Source organism: Syngnathoides biaculeatus, chromosome 19, assembly GCF_019802595.1.
Source record: "Syngnathoides biaculeatus isolate LvHL_M chromosome 19, ASM1980259v1, whole genome shotgun sequence".
In the NCBI taxonomy this organism is placed as follows: domain Eukaryota; kingdom Metazoa; phylum Chordata; class Actinopteri; order Syngnathiformes; family Syngnathidae; genus Syngnathoides; species Syngnathoides biaculeatus.
This window is the reverse complement of record NC_084658.1, coordinates 9,425,692-9,443,379: the sequence shown is the minus strand read 5'-3', so window position 1 is coordinate 9,443,379 and position 17,688 is coordinate 9,425,692. Positions and strand designations below refer to the sequence as shown.

Here is a 17,688-nt window from a genome sequence, read left to right as displayed (position 1 = left end):
CATGGGCATCGTTGTTTTTACACATGCAGTTAGGCTGTGATCTGTGTATCATCTAAATATGTCTCGAAACGATAATATCACTTCACTCGGTTGTGAGATGTTCTCTTCTTAAAGAGCTTCCGTGTCAGAAGCGGCGTGTTTGTCTCCCATAATAGGTGGTACAGCGTGTTTTCAATGGCGAATGTCCCAGTACGACGTCACGGGCAGAAGATGCAGCCAATATGGCTACTTGAATGTCGAATGAGACTTCCGCAACTTTGCGCACGGATGACGTGCTCTCTGCTCATATTTATTTTTTCATAGAGACATTGAAGTGAATAATCTTATATGTATTTTTCATTTCAATATCTATTTTAGAATGTTTCTAGGGATGACACTTGGGCTTTAAGTGAGAATGGTCAATGGAAACCCAAATAATTAACCTAGACTTGATTTGCTCAATATAAGAATTTTAGAATGCAACAAGAAGATTATTTGTCATCAAAGCACAGATACAGTTGTCGAAAATATTAATCTAATTTTCCCTCCCTTCCATTGGCTCATTTTCGACGACTCCAATGAGCCCAAAGTTAGTCCTCACCTTGCAGTAAAGTCTGTTCCAGCGCGTGAACAGCTCGTGTTTGCAGAGGCGTGAAGGCATCCCTGAGTCACGTCTCCGTCCTGTGGCGGTGTTCACCACCTCCAACTGCGCGTCGCCCGCCGTCCAGTTGACGCTCACGCACAAGGCCTTCCCTGAATGCTGAAACTCGGCACAGCTTAACCCTGCGGGAGACCCCCCCCCCCAAAAAAGAGACTTGATTGCTTTAATGAAGTACCGAGTGCAGATTTAAAAACATTTTACATTAGTTCATCTTACGGGTACAACATAACAACTGACGAGGATCCGAACAGTTTCTGAACAAGCGTTTTCTCCCCGAGGCTAACAACGAATATTATTTTACAGCTACTTGAAACTGTACGGCTTGACTGTATACATAAACCTTAATAACCGCTCAGGGACTCCGGAGAAGAGGTGATAACGAGAGGGCGAGAGGTATACATGCAAAACGTAAGCATGTACAATCCTGTAGGCAGTGACCAGTAAGTATATGCTCTAACTGTATAAATACTGAAAGAGACTTTGGGATCCGTTGCCAGGAAGAAAAAAAAAAAAAAAACCTAAAAAAGCACATTTTTATTAGTTCACTGCAGTGCAGTGATTTGGTTGTAACATGTACCCATATAAATAAACTTGCATAAACTCCATGCTATTTTTTAAGCACTTTTGGGCCATCAGCATTGAGTTTACCAGTCAAACATGATCATGGGTCTGAGTGACACGACATTTTTTTTTTTTTGTCATCTCCCCTTTGACACAAATGGATGCTTGAATTACCGTCAAATCTGTGGCAAGCAGGGTTAAGGTGACCACGATCTTGGGCCTTCAATTTCTAACCAAGTCCAAGTGGATGTTTGCAGGATGGAAATAGGATGGAGGCAACCATGACTTCTAAACACTGAGATCAAGTGGATGTTTGTGCTAAATATTTTTAACTATCGCCTTAGGGCTTTACTAATATTTTTAATTCAAGCTAATGGTGTTTCCATGGCAATTGCCAAGTGGGGTATAGTCTTGTAACCTTCTGCCTTTGGTGGCCAATATACTGTGTGGGCCATCCCAAAACCTGAGCGGTCTTATTTATTTTTGTCATTCAGTTTTTTTTGTTTTTTTTTTTAGCAGGTCAACACAGGCAAAAACAACCATCCACGGTCTACAGAACACCAAACAACCAAACTCCAGTTGGGCCCTTGTTATACATCCGTTCAACCGCTTGACTCATTCAACGTTTTGGGATCCGAGGAGCGGCCCCATCCCGTGTTCAACACTCGCGCTGGATTGCTAACTACCACCTGGCTGCTAGATTCAGTCGTGATTCTTTGCAGTGAAGCAGAACTATTGCTTCCTTTTGTGCTTTAGGAATTTTACAGAGAAATTTGTTCGGTCTGCGGCTCGGTCAACGTCTGCTTAGGCACGTCTTGTAAGCACTGTCAAAAATGGATGAATGGACGTGTTTGTGCCATCCTTGTCTAGTCAAGCAGGACTGTTTGCCTTTGTATTGTAAATAGACAATCCCGGCTTGGGTCCACCTGCCTTTGCCTCCACTCCAAAGCTAGACAGAGTGCATGCCTACAGATCATCTCAAAACCATTTCCCTATAATCACCATTATTAGCACAGTTGCTCCTTTTTTAGAATTGGAATGAACTGCCTGCCACGGCAACAATCATCGCCACGTCTTATTAGCCGTTTTCTCTCTCTTTACGACACACTCCTTTGTACAAAAGAGGCGCTCTATCCATCTTGCCTTCCCCTCCCCTTTTTCCCCTCGCACCATTCATGGCTCATTGGATCCCTTCAATGGACTCGACTCCTCCGTCTGTAATAGCCAATTTCATTTTTCTTCCGCTGATGGAAGACTTGATCGGCATCTCGGTCTGGGAGGGAGGGGGTTCGGCAGACATGAAAGAGGCAAGAATTAGTGTGTTTAGTTATGAGACGCGTGACTGGACAGCGCACGCAGAGCAGTGGATTAATATCAGAGGAACAGAGCAGATGTGTTCATTTGCACACACAGATTTTTGTCCTTGTGCGCAGTCAGAGCAAAAATCAAGCGTGTATGAAAACAAGGAGTGCATTATTATTAATATGGCTGTCGATCAAGAGTGGACGTTATTAAGCATTCAAAATTCATAGGGACACAGGGTTTGTTGCACCTCTGTTTTGAAAGAACATGTGTGGAGGCAAAGGGCACAACAATCCCACTTGTCAACTCTTCTTGCGATACCCATGGGAAGAAAAGATACTGGGAAGCCTTCAAAACATTTGTAGAATTAAATTATACTTTTCATTGCATGTAAATATATATTTTATTGCAATACTGGTTATTATTAGGTCATGTAGGTTAATTTCACTTTTTCTTCACGTTTAAGGCAACACACCAAACTATTACATCAACTGTTCCTTTGAATGTGTATGACAAATGTCCAAAATCTCACTATACACTACAAACGAAAATCCATCCATCCATCCATCCATCCATCCATTTTCTTTGCCGCTTATCCTCACTAGGGTCGTGGGGAGTGCTGGAGCCTATCCCAGCTGTCAACGGGCAGGAGGCGGGGTACACCCTGAACTGGTTGCCAGCCAATCGCAGGGCACAGAGACAGACAACACCCACACTCATAATCGCACCTCGGGGCAATTTAGAGTGTCCAATTAATGTTGCATGTTTTTGGGATGTGGGAGGAAACCGGAGTGCCCAGAGGAAACCCACACAGGCACGGGAAGAACATGCAAACTCCACACAGGTGGGTCCAGGAACAATCGAAAATACAGTTGTGTATTTTTTGTTGTTGGGAAAAGTCTGGATTAAATAAAATTGTATGTGATGTTTACATTTACAACTAACTAACTAAACACCAACATCTAGCTTTTGAAATGAGCGAGTTGGGGAGATGAAGTTGAATTTCGCAAATATAAATAAAAACCATAACTTCAAAAGAAGACGATTCTGCGAATAGAATAGCTGGAATGGAATCAGATTGGCCTCTTTACAGATTATTGTGCACATATTTTCGTAATCAATATCCTCCAAAAAAAAACATGCCCTACATGGCATGTGTAGATTGCTCAGGGAGCGGCCTCGATTGGAAGTGACGGCTGAGGCAGTATCTTCAAGCTGAGTGTCATTCAGAACCTCTTCCAGCTTTCAGCTTTACTCCAAACGAAATATTCGCGTCTCAGTGGAACCTTGGAAGCGCATTCGCTTGTGTGGCTGCCACAATGACACTGTTGGGTTGGACAGCCTGATGAGTTTATGTTTGTTTGTGTGATGTTTGCGTGCACTACTGTTATAGTTCATTTGGTACAAAGGTGACATGTTTGGAATCAGTGAAGATAAACCTCATATGGAAAACACAAATGTCCAAAAAGATTCTTTATCTAGATTGTGGGTCGTAACGTGGAAGCATCTTTTCGGAAAGTAAGAATTCAAAAGCACTGTTTTGTCATTTAGCTGCAGGGGAAAAACTGCAATATCAAGTCATGCAAGTTTTGACACGGTTTTGAATTCTTCTTCTTTTCCTTTCGGCTTGTCCCGTTAGGGGTCGCCACAGCGTGTCATCTTTTGCCATCTTAGCCTATCTCCTGCATCTTCCTCTCTAACCCCAACTGCCCTCATGTCTTCCCTCACCACATCCATAAACCTTCTCTTTGGTCTTCCTCTCACTCTTTTGCCTGGCAGCTGCATCCTCAGCACCCTTCTACCAATATACTCACCTCTGTCGCCTCTGAACATGTCCAAACCATCGAAGTCTGCTCTCTCGAATCTTGTCTCCAAAACATCCAGCTTTGGCTGTCCCTCTAATGAGCTCATTTCTAATCCTATCCAACCTGCTCACACCGAGCGAGAACCTCAACATCTTCATTTCTGCCACCTCCAGTTCAGCTTCGTGTTGTTTCTTCAGTGCCACTGTCTCTAATCCGTACATCATGGCCGGCCTCACCACTGTTTTGTAAACTTTGCCCTTCATCCTAGCAGACACTCTTCTGTCACATAACACACCAGACACCTTTCGCCAGCTGTTCCAACCTGCTTGGACCCGTTTCTTCACTTCCTGACCACACTCTCCATTGCTCTGTATTGTTGACCCCAAGTATTTGAAGTCGTCGACCCTCGCTATCTCTTCTCCCTGTAGCCTCACTCTTCCCCCTCCACTTTTCTCATTCACGCACATATATTCTGTTTTACTTCGGCTAATCTTCATTCCTCTCCTTTCCAGTGCATGTCTCCATCTTTCCAATTGTTCCTCTGCGTGCTCCCTGCTTTCACTGCATATGACAATATCATCTGCGAACATCATGGTCCAAGGGGATTCCAGTCTAACCTCATCTGTCAGCCTATCCATTACCACTGCAAACAGGAAGGGGCTCAGAGCTGATCCCTGATGCAGTCCCACCTCCACCTTAAATTCCTCTGTCACACCTAAGGCACACCTCACCATTGTTCTGCTGCCATCATACATGTCCTGTACTATTTTAACATACTTCTCTGCCACACCAGACTTACGCATGCAGTACCACAGTTCCTCTCTTGGTACTCTGTCATAGGCTTTCTCTAGATCCACAAAGACGCAATGTAGCTCCTTCTGACCTTCTCTGTACTTTTCCACGAGCATCCTCAAGGCAAATAATGCATTTGTGGTACTCTTTCTAGGCATGAAACCATACTGTTGCTCGCAGATACTTACTTCTGTCCTGAGTCTAGCCTCCACTACTCTTTCCCATAACTTCATTGTGTGGCTCATCAACTTTATTCCTCTATAGTTCCCACAGCTCTGAACATCCCCTTTGTTCTTAAAAATGGGAACTAGAACACTTTTCCTCCATTCTTCAGGCATCTTTTCGCCCGCTAGTATTCTGTTGAATAAGTTGGTCAAAAACTCCACAGCCATCTCTCCAAATTGCTTCCATACCTCTACCGGTATGTCATCAGGACCAACTGCCTTTCCAGTTTTCATCCTTTGTAGTGCCTTTCTGACTTCCCCCTTAGTAATCATTTCCACTTCCTGGTCCTTCACTCTTGCCTCTTCAACTCTTCCTTCTCTCTCATTTTCTTCATTCATCAACTTCTCAAAGTATTCTTTCCATCTATTTAGTACACTACCGGCACCAGTCAACACATTTCCATCTCTATCCTTAATCACCCTGACCTGCTGCACATCCTTCCCATCTCTATCCCTCTGTCTGGCCAACCTGTAGAGATCCTTTTCTCCTTCTTTCGTGTCCAACCTGGTGTACATGTCTTCATATGCCTCTTGTTTAGCCTTTGCCACCTCTACCTTTGCCCTACATCGCATCTCGATGTACTCCTTTCGCCTCTCCTCAGTCCTCTCAGTATCCCACTTCTTCTTCGCTAATCTCTTTCCTTGTATGACTCCCTGTATTTTGGGGTTCCACCACCAAGTCTCCTTCTCCCCTTTCCTACCAGATGACACACCAAGTACTCTCCTGCCTGTCTCTCTGATCACCTTGGCTGTCGTCGTCCAGTCTTCCGGGAGCTTCGGTTGTCCATCGAGAGCCTGTCTCACCTCTTTCCGGAAGGCTGCACAACATTCTTTCTTCCTTTTTCAGCTTCCACCACATGGTTCTCTGCTCTACCTTTGTCTTCTTAATCTTCCTACCCACCACCAGAATCATCCTACATACTACCATCCTATGCTGTCGAGGTACACTCTCCCCTACCACTACTTTACAGTCAGTAACCTCCTTCAGATTACATCGTCTGCACAAAATATAATCTACCTGCGTGGTTCTACCTCCGCTCTTGTAGGTCACTATATGTTCCTCCCTCTTCTGGAAATAAGTGTTCACTACAGCCATCTCCATCCTTTTTGCAAAGTCCACCACCATCTGCCCTTCAAAGTTCCTTTCCTGGATGCCGTACTTACCCATCACTTCTTCATCGCCCCTGTTTCCTTTACCAATATGTCCATTACAATCTGCACCAATCACAACTCTCTCGCTGTCTGGGATGCTCAGAACTACTTCATCTAGTTCCTTCCAGAATTTCTCTTTCAACTCTAGGTCACATCCTACCTGTGGTGCATAGCCGCTAACCACATTATACATAACACCCTCAATTTCAAATTTTAGTCTCATCACTCGATCTGATACTCTTTTTACCTCCAAGACATTCTTAGCCAGCTCTTCCTTTAAAATAACCCCTACTCCATTTCTCTTCCCATCTACTCCGTGGTAGAATAATTTAAACCCTGCTCCCAAACTTCTAGCCTTACTACCTTTCCACCTGCTCTCTTGGATGCACAGAATATCATCCTTTCTCCTAATCATCATGTCAACCAACTCCTGTGCTTTTCCTGTCATAGTCCCAACATTCAAAGTCCCTACACTCAGTTGTAGGCTCTGTGCATTCCTCTTTTTCTTCTGACGCTGGATCCGGTTTCCTCCTCTTCTTTGTCTTCGACCCACAGTAGCTGAATTTCCACCGACGCCCTGCAGGTTAGCAGTGCCGGGGGCGGGCGTTGTTAACCCGGGCCACGACCGATCCGGTATGGGATTCTTTAGATGAACGCTCATATTTGTTTGGCACAGTTTTTACGCCGGATGCCCTTCCTGACGCAACCCTCTGCATTTATCCGGGCTTGGGACCGGCCTACAGATTGCACTGGTTTGTGCCCCCATAGGGCTGCATTGACACGGTTTTGAATTATAATTTATAAATGTAAAGGAAAGAACGCATTGATTCAAGATTCATGGAGCTGGATATTCAATGAGAAGATTTTCCACAAATTTAGTCTCTGATAAATGCGAAGGTGAAATTTGGGAAACATTTTGATTTTTTGACTGCTGGGTGAAAAAAGATCAAGTTGTTCTATAGAGCTCCTGCACCTACGTCATAAAATGTGATTTTTGTTTACCTCGCCATATTGCTGGTCAAGCTAAGAATTGCTCAATCCTAAATCGGTTGGAGACGACACGGAAATATGTCTCGTAGCACAATGCCCAAAGTCTTGTTCAATACCGTCAGACATGTAGAAGGTGAAAATAAACAACAGTACGTGGAAAAATGAGATAAACATTGCATAGAGAACCCGTACTTAAAGCCGAAATCGATATTTTCACCGATAAGAAATTGGACTTAATTCCCTTGTCTTGGACAACTGGATCTACACATGGATGTGGCGAGTAAGTTGTCGGGATTTACACGGAAAAGTTTGAAAGCGTATAAAAGTCTGGATGCAAACAAACACTTAGTTGCTGGATCTGTTCTCAATCAGGAATAAATCGCACAGTAATGTGTTCAGCCACATTTTAACCTTTGCCTGAATCCATCGGTCTTTTCAGCTAGTATTCAATACAAATACCAGTATTTAAATAAATGACCCCTGGTTTTACACAAACTCTCATTCATTAACTATGATTGGAAAAAAAAAAAGAGGACGGAGTCGTCTCCATGGGCCACACTTAACCTCCGTAAAACTGCGACAGTTTTTTTTCATTTTTTTTTTATTTTTTTTTAACACGCATTGTTCTTAAATGAGCCAACTTGGCATTATAAATACTTTTTGGTAATTTGAGATTGAGAAGAATAATTCCTACCTAAAATGAACCGATCAGTATACAGGCGTGTGGGTATTTTGGTTGGTCACCATCCATCATGTTTAATTGCCGAAATCCATCGATATTTTCTGGTCTTTTCAGCTGGTATTCCATAGAAGGATCTCTTTGAATATCTGTTTCGTCTGTTGTGACAACCAACAGCATAGCAGGTCTCGGGTACTGCAAATATTCTCCTCCGGTTCAATGTCTCCCACAATGTCGAGCAGCTCCGTTTGACCGGCAATATGGCGCCGTGAAAATGGTGACGTCACGTGCACGAGGGCTATAGTCTTGTGAGCTAAGCTTAGACAAACATTTTTTTGATTTTCAAACAACAGGACCTTTTAAATATGAGAACCAGGATTCCAGGTTTTGCCGCATGACAACCCCCAAATTTAGTTTACCTAGTCAAGTTCACTGTCCATGGTGCTAGTTTGACGGTCTTGTAGCGTTAGTAATAAATAGACCTAGGACAGACACACACTGCTGTGTACATGTGTGCATTTACCACTGAGCAGCGGTTGGTTGCGTCTGTACGCTGCGGGAAGAGGGCCCAGTCGTTCCTGCCGTTGGTTCAGGACCCTGCTCAGATGCCCCGTGTGGCGCAGGCTGCCCACAGTCACGCTATGAAGGTACACAGGCTCCATTAAGTGGCTCAGCAACGCACCCTGCAGGCCAAGAATATTCCACCTGCGCGCAGGAAAAGGGGAAGGATATGTTAAAGAGTATTTATGTGGCTGATAAGGTGAGGCGGATGGTGTGGAGGTCAGGGGGGGTTGGTTGAGGTGACAGAAAGGGGACAGGCAGAGCGAGAGGGACCAATTTGAGAGCCTCAATGACAGCTAGAGACAATTTGATCATTATCTTGATGTGGGACGTGATGAATAACATCTGCCGGCCCGTCAATACACACAAACACAAAAACACACCGTTTTCCCATGGTTAGAGACACAAACCATCAGCAGCGCCGGCAACAACAACACCGCCACAGGTCAGCGCATCAGCATTCATTACCACAACAACACATTAGCATGCATGCATTTGTCAGTGCCAACGGGGTTAATGCACTGCACAACGTCGCAGGCAGGCGTCCGTCGCCGAGCGGGAGGTCGATCGCTGAGGGTTTGTTACGGGAGGTCCACCTGCGCAGGGAGGGGCTCAGCCCGCCCGATAAGGCGGACAGCAGGCCCTGCCTCGGAACAGCGACTGCTGGAATTCTCAATTTAACAAGCAGATGCTCGTTCGGTGATGCAAAATGATAATTATGATGTTTATCATCATTTCTAGCCAAGCAGAGGCATTCTGTTCTCTTCTCAGATGACCTGAACACTGTTTAGAAAGTGGAGCAAACAATCCCAATTTAGGCTATTTGCTGTTGCAACTGAATTACCTTTATTTGATCGGGTGTCATAAATATTTTTCCCCATTTTTGTCTGATTTGTGGAAAATATGGAAGGGAGAGATGAGACATTTCTTCTCCTCTTGTCCTCTATTTTCAATGGCGTGTAGAATGTAAGTAGTACCAGGGAGGCAAACTACACAGCCCATGTCATTTGAGAATTTTAGTATATGCCGGGGAGCGCTCAAACATTTACGAGTGAGTTTCTGATCCACCAAGTTGAGGGACGTGAGCGGCGATGCAATTTCAACCGTCTATTGAATGGAACAAATGCACAGTACAACACGGAAACACTCACAAGGGACATGGGGAAGACACTCACGCTGAAGTAACAGCATGGTAAATTGAAAAACGGAACTGCAGTCAATGCTCCTAAAAGCACTCTCTAGGCCACGCCCCTTAAAGGCACATGTTAAGAATAATATTGTGAGTGCATGTGACTTCAAAGGCTGTGGTCAAGTGAGTTCAACTTCTCAAGTTGAGGTTTCACTTTAGCTGGCGTGGAAGCACCAGTGTTGTTCGGACATGATTTGAAATTGGCCAAAGTTTAATTCAAGGTCAAGGTCATCCATATTTACAACAGCCTTTCCACCACCAACTTTGAGAATCGTGCACCTACATCACCAAAGTCACGTGACTGGCCAAATTGACGGTCTAGCAAATCATTCTTCAATGCTAAGTCGGTTGGAGACGGCACGAAAATACGTCTTATAGGACAATGCCCAGAGTTCTGTCCGATACCGTTAAACAGGCATGAACATTTCACAGAAACGATCGTTCCGTTACCGTGTCGTTACCCAGCCTGAGAAAACACGGAACCGAAAGTGCGTTTCCCAGATCTCAGGGCTTACTTTTAATAAAATTCACCCACGTGTGGAATGTAAAACAAGTTCTCAACGAAATACAACAATCTGTATAAAGCAAACCTACATGAACCCCTTTATTTTTAATGATTAAAACGCTACGCATGCACAAGGTTGAGTTATTCATATCCGGGTCACTCAAATGCTAGTCAAACATGTCGGTTGCTAAGCGTAAAAAACAAAATGCTCATGCCTGCTAAGGCTTTATTCTGAAGTACATATAAAAACCGGTTCCCATGAGCATTATCAATGGGAACCAAAAAAATCCCAACGTTTCCCAGGACAAAAATCAACGGAACCAAAAGATCGGTTACCATACTTGCTGAAATCCTCATGCCTGCGTTAAACATTTAGAAGGTGATAATAAATGAAAGTATGTGGAAAAATGAAATACACATGGCAAAGAGGACCCATATTTAATGCAGAAGTCGATGTTTTTGCCAATAAGAAATTGGACTATGAACCCGCTTCTGCTTGTCTTGGACAACTGGATCCAGACGTGTATCTGATGAGTAAGTCGTCGAGATTTACACGGTGGAGTTTGCCAACGTAGAAAAGTCAGGACGCATACAAATTCTTCGTTGCTGGATCTGTTCTCAATCAAGAATAAATCCCACATAGTGATAAAGCCACTCAGATTTTTTCAATACAAATACCAATATTGAAATAAAATGACCCCTGGTTTTACACAAACTCGCATTCATTAACTACGATTGGGGGAAAAAAAAAAGAGGACAAGTGAGTCAGCTCCTCCGTAGCATTTCCCAACAAGTATTTATAATGCCAAGTTGGCTCATTTGAGAACAATGCGTTAAAAAAATTAAGACTCTACATGAAGCGTGTTGCGGCTACACGTTAAATTTAGATACATTTCTCCATGACAGATGTTTTTTTTTTAAAATATACATTGTTGTCAAATTAATTCAATGCATATTTAAAAAAAGAAAATACACCGGTGGAATAGGCTTGAGCCCCCGTACACGGAAGTGCGTTACGGCCGCACGTTAACCTATGTAAACATCACTGTGACCGACGGTTTATTTTCTTTTTTTTTTTTTTTTGAAATACTCAAGGGACTCATTTGAGAGCAATGCATATTTAAAAAAAAAAAAAAAAAAAAAAGGCTGTCGGGGAGAGGTTTACAGAAGTTTAATGTGTGGCCGCAACACGCTTCCGTGTATGTTGGAGATGACTCCCTGTCATCTTTTTTTGAAATTTTTTTAACGCATTGTTCTCAAATGAGCCACCTTGGCATTATAAATACTTCTTGGGAATTTGAGATTGAGAATAAGAAAAAGAATAATTACTACCTGAAATTTAGTGATTACTACACAGTCGTGTGTGTTTGGTTAGGCACCGTTCATCACATTTAATTGCCGAAATCCATCGATCTTTTCTCATCTTTTCAGCTTCTCTTTGAATATCTATCTCGTCTGTTGTAACAGCCAAAAGCACAACAAGTCTCGGGCTTTGTGAATATTCTGCTCCGGTTCAATGTCCCCCACACTGTCGAGCAGGTCTTTTTGACCGGCAATATGGCACCGTGAAAATGGTGACATCACGTGCACAAGCTATGTATTGGATTCCATCATTATCTGTAATTTTCTGAAATATTAGCTCCATTAATATGAGATTCCTGAATTAATTTATTTTATAAGCACCCTCCTATCTATTTTCCCTGTTATGTCAGTGGATGTCTATGAACGCGTTGAGCGAGAGGTCGATTTTCTACAGAGTAACATTGCAGTTCTTACGGTTAATCAGTGTCGCTTTATCATGGGTGCAATTACAGCGACTACTGTTTTTCTTTCCTGGCTGACTTAATAATCACTCATTACAGCGCCTTTCACTTCCTAAGCAGTCGATTAACATTAGCGGCTATCAGGGAATCGCTAAATGAGCTCGTGACGCGGTGGCCACATTTTACCTGCAATCTGTCCACACGGCCACTCAGAGCGTCGTGCGCGCGCACACACACACGCCGCCCTTTGCCAAAGCCAAAATAGTTAAGCCGGAAATATTAATGTAGCTAGAAAGCGACACCGTGAATCAGAAACATCTTCTAATCTCATGCAAGAAAAGGCAGCCATCTGCCTCGGGTGTGTGAAATCTAAAGAGTGGAGAAAGGGGAGACGTCCACTCTCCCTCTCAGTCACTCCCCATTTTTTTCCCATCCTCCGTAAACGCCGCCATTAAAGTAATGTGATCATCTGCATGAAACTACGAAGGGACGGAAAACATCATTATTATATGACTGCCGTTCACGACCCTCAATTAAATCCAGCTGTCAAATCAAATGTTAGCAGAGAGGCAACGGCGGGGGCATTAACAACTCTCCGCCTGGCCTGAGAAAACAAAAATGGATGAGCACCTTGTGACATCAGTAAAAGTTATTAAAAATGTTTATGATTAGTGGAAAGAGCCTTAAAAAGAATTCCTCCACAGTGAAGGCTAAGCTAACATAATAAAGTGCAGGTCCTGAAGGAAGACAGGGATAAAAAAAAAAAAAAAAAAAAAAGTAATAGGACTGGAGAATGGGTGTTACAGAGGACAAAAAGAGCATTGATGGGGATCAGTGTGTGTGTGTGTGTGTGTGTGCACGTGTGGTCACACTGCAGTCCTCTCACCCTCCGCCCTGACCTTGATAAAGCGGCCCTTGGTGACCCACTCTCTTTAACGATGAACACCGGTGATTTACAGCGATATAAAGAGTGCCAGAGGAGCCGGCAAAGCAAAGTGTGTGTCTGGCTCAATGGTGGGAGAGAGAGAGGGGGGGGGGGGGGGGGGAAATCAGGGTGTCCCTTCAACCTCCTCCGTCACTCCATTTTTAAAATTTATTTATTTATTTATTTTTAGAAAAAGTAATAGCTTTCACCCTTTGTGGTGACCTGGCTATATTTAATCACAGCATCTCCAGGCCTTCGCATCTGAATCAAATTGGTCAAATTAACAGGACTTTCTCCTCTCTCTCTCTCCTCTCTCTCTCTCCTCTCTCTCTCTTCTCTCTCTCTCTCTCTCTATCTCTCTCTCTCTCTCTCTCTCTCCTCTCTCTCTCTCTCTCTCTCTCTCTCTCTCTATCTCTCTCTCTCTCTCTCTCTCTCTCTCTCTCTCTCTCTCTCTCTCTCTTCAACCTCTTCCCACAACAGAGGAGAAAAAGGAGAGAAACTCTGTAGTTCACTTTTACTTCATCCATCCATTTTTCCTATTGTATCTATTTTTTATCAGTTAACATTAAAAAAAGAGGATGTCAAGTAATCGTTTTGTAAAGTGTACTTGCTGCATGTTGACTGACACAAACCCAAAGTACGTTTTCAAGCTTGGTTCACTTTTTGCTTTGAGCCAAAATATGAGTGATCTTATGATACTTAAATGAAATGGAAAAACAAAACAAAACAATGCAATAGAAAAGAAAATCAAATACAAAATGAACCAGTCAACAAGCACGAGGTAAACAGCTACCCAGACTAACTTCAAAGTCATATTCACATTGACATTTTACAACACAATGCTATTCTGGAACAACTTGTGAGCTTAGTCACAGATAGAATTTAACTCGTATGTCAAGGTACGACTATACATTTATCGTGGAAGTGCATATATTTTGGTGTATTATTTATTGAGATTTGGCAGCACACACCTGGTCATTTTGTCAGTGCAGGACATGGTGATGAGCTGCTCTCCCTGTAAGACCCCGTCCCACGTCTGGACGGGCCCACGATACCTCACCGGTACCGTTCCCTCGCCTGATTCGATTTTGGTCCGCAGGTGGCAACGGTGCTTCCTCACGAGGTGTCTGCTGCTGGGTACTGAATACAGATAAGATGCACCTGAGCAAAATGTCTTTATCTTGTGTAACTATTGTGTAACTATTTCCTGGCAGCAAAAATAATTTGATTCATTTAGATTTGGGGATAAATCGGCGATTAACCTTAAAGAGTATTCTCAGATGTCTCGGAGACAAATATTAAACAATTATTAATCTGTTTTGAGTTTTAAAGTAACCAATACCTCCGAAAATGTGAACCTTAAGAGAAAAATAATCATTAAATATGGTATATCAATATGTTTACAGCAAATACGTATCCTATTTTCTGCAGCAGAGCTTTATGTTGATGGAAGACTTAAATTATCAAAATTGGTCTAATTAAAAAAAAAGGAAAATTTTCAAACAGCGTTTTAGTGATAGTAAATGGTTCCATTTTAACATACTATAACATGAAAATTATTTAATCCTTTGCTTCAACTGTAGAAATAATTAAAATTTAAATAATTTTTACAATTACCATAAAGTTTACAATAATAATAACCTTTTATAATAATCTTTTTGCAGTCATTTCAAACACCCACTTCAGTTACCAAATAGATTTCCTTGTGTCCTGAGCTGAGCAAAAAAAAAAAAACATTTTTATGGAGTCAGCCTACAGAAAAATACTTCGATTCAGATGAATGGACACAAATGGACTCTAAAATGGTGTCCAAAGTGTAACGGTTAACACGCTGAATCCAGAAACCAATTTAATAGCTTCGTAGAACCGGATTTGATAGCTTCGACCCTGTTGTACACTTTTTCCTCACTATTGCAATTAGTTAAATGCATTTAATGTATTAAATACAAATGCAGATGTGATCATTATCATCATAGAAGGGCTTAGTTTTGGAAAAAATATATACATCTATTTTACTTTTGCAGATAACACAATGGAGCTATAAACTTAAGAGAATATTCATTATTCTATGAGTGGAAGTGATGTGAAGAAACTTACAGTCTGTAGTAATTTCGTAGGGCGAGTGGAGTCTCCCGTCCCCACACGGCGAGGTGCTGATGTACATGTGGAAGTGGACGCCGTCCCGTAACCTGTAGCTGCGCTGCTTGTGCCGCACAAAAATAGACTCTTCCCAGTCTTCTGGCCTTTTACTTTGGCACCAACAAGTACACCAAACAACGACGACAGTGATACAAGGAGAACAATTACAATAACAAACAAAATAAATACATGCATGAACCAGTGAAGGGGACGCATTTTTGATGGCAGATGGACACCCTTGATCACAAGTTAGTCATTGAATCACAAGTGGGTATATTGAAACGTATATTTATAACATAAAAAAGCATCACAAGCAGCTTTTTAAATAACCTCTCATCTGTCTGTGGTGTCCTTTCACTGTGGGTAAATATGTCAGTTGTGGCATTTTGGTGGGTCATTTCATTATGAGTTATCTCCTCCATTAGCCTTCTTGCTCAACCGCAACTCCTTGTCACCGGCATCCAGCATTGTGCTGGGATGGAAAAGTCCGGCCGCGTATGCAAATATGACATTCCGCTATCTACACTTCTTGCCACTAATCTGATGAATCAGCCTTGCCATTAAGTTCTTTTTTTTTGGTAGTGCTGGGGGGGGGCAATAAATATGCTTATGCAGTGGAAGCAGGCGTCACAACACAAGACTGTCTCTTGGTGCCTATTGTGGGAATTTGGGCGGACTGGACCACAATGCACAGGTCGCAAGAGCATACAAAAAGTAGGTACATTTGCAACAGTTCTATTAAAAAAAAAAAAAGTTAAAGGTCATCAAGTCTTTGAGGGGTTTCACACAAGGTGTAGTGATTATTAAGCAGTCAATAGTAAATGGAGCCTTGCCACGGAGCTTAATATAGACGAGCGTGCAATTCTTAGCACGGCAGTGGGAGGTCACGCCAAACAAGCTATTTAATGCTATTAAGCATTTAATGTGATAAGTTGTTCAAGTTGCTGCAGGCATGTTGGCAATCAACACTGTAAACCAGACAAGTCGGAAAGCCTGGACCAGTTTGGATCATCGCAAATATCAACTTTAAAGGTAACCCCTGCAAACATGCTCGATTTGGATCACTACCTGCGCAGACGGTTTTGTCAGCAATGACATTTGCAAAAATGATCTAAGGTTTGGATTGGGTTTGCTCAAAAAGTATGTCTTGGGTCAAAAAGACATGAGTTGACGTCTGTGTCATGCGTCAATTGCCGAGAAGTTGTTTTGATTGCTATTGTTAGTGAGTTTGTTTGTTCATCAGACATTTTTTATTTTTTTATTTTGTGCTTGCAGTCCAGGAAAAAAAGTTACGGTGTGTGATATTATCACTTTGTAGATCATAGAGCATAAACGTTTGCTGCAAGTTGTTTTATAGTTAATTTCATTCCTTACAATCACAAGTTCCAAGCAATTGCGATATCTGTGAACGATTGTCGAACAATGAACCAAATGAGAAATCAGATTAAAGCACGATAGTGTATGCAGAGTGATGCAGCCATAATCCCTCAAAGGCATGCAGTCAATGTTTCTTACATGCTTTACCTGAAGAAGAGCTCCAGTTGAGAGTAGAAAAAGCGTAGCAGGGCTCTGCGTACGGTCACTTCAGCGTGACAATCATTAACCACTTGCCCCTGGTCGCTCAGATTCTCCCCATTGATACATTTGGTTCCTGTAGACAGCGCCACCACCTGGGCATAGTTCATGTCCAGACCTGTCCAACACACAAACGTGCTTTGCATTTATAGGTTTCTATCAGTTCAATAAAAAGCCCGACGCGTCCTTGACAAGGTCAAAGACGTGACAAGCACATGTCCGCGATGAGGTTAACGCAAAAAACGACTTGGACTGTGACATTTCAGACAGAAAAGTGAGAAAAGGAAACAGTGGAAAGATCCCAGAAGTCAGTGTCGTCCATTTATTCGTGTCATCAGGTGCATTGTGTGTATTTTCCCGACATCCTCCAGTTCCTCCGCTTGTCCACGTGATCCAGCATTACCTGATCCAGCTTGATCACCCTTGTCATCCATCAACTCAGCAGCTTTACTCCTTTGCCAGATCGTTGTCTCTGCCGCTGTACTCGCCACCTCCGTTAGCACTTTTGCTCTTCCTTGCATGATTAATCATCATTTACGTCAGCTCCGCGGGTTGCCCTGCCAGGTTAGACTCCTTGCCTGTTGGCCCACCTGTCAGCCACCTTGTCTGCTCTCTCCTCTCGTCCCTGGTTCATTACATCAGTTCTTTGCAACTCACTTCATTATTCTCTGTCAGATTCTTCTTGCTTGCCGACCTCCCCCACCAGATCCCCATCTTTCTATATTATGTCAAAACAGAGTCGCATAGATATACAAAAATCTGTGTCAAGACCTTGAGCCTGCGTATTTAATTTATGCCCTTCTATGCAGCAAATCTCTGTGATAACATAATTGCTACCTTAGGATGGAGATTCTTTAGCTACCATAAAGGCGGCTGATAGCTAGTG

The 17,688-nt window shown here is 42.7% G+C and overlaps 1 protein-coding gene across 5 annotated transcripts in view; it reads right to left on the bottom strand.

Moving 5' to 3' along the window:
• The window catches only part of adarb2 (adenosine deaminase RNA specific B2 (inactive)), a 150,865-nt gene that overhangs the window by 7,211 nt on the left and 125,966 nt on the right, over window positions 1-17,688 (bottom strand). For all 5 annotated transcript variants that reach the window (XM_061805078.1, XM_061805080.1, XM_061805079.1 and 2 more), the window contains exons 6-10: window positions 16,752-16,920; window positions 15,186-15,337; window positions 14,060-14,228; window positions 8,669-8,850; window positions 581-762 (exon numbers count right to left, since the gene is read on the bottom strand). In XM_061805078.1, the coding sequence (XP_061661062.1) occupies window positions 581-762; window positions 8,669-8,850; window positions 14,060-14,228; window positions 15,186-15,337; window positions 16,752-16,920 (854 nt within the window). The remainder of the gene's footprint in view (window positions 1-580; window positions 763-8,668; window positions 8,851-14,059; window positions 14,229-15,185; window positions 15,338-16,751; window positions 16,921-17,688) is intronic.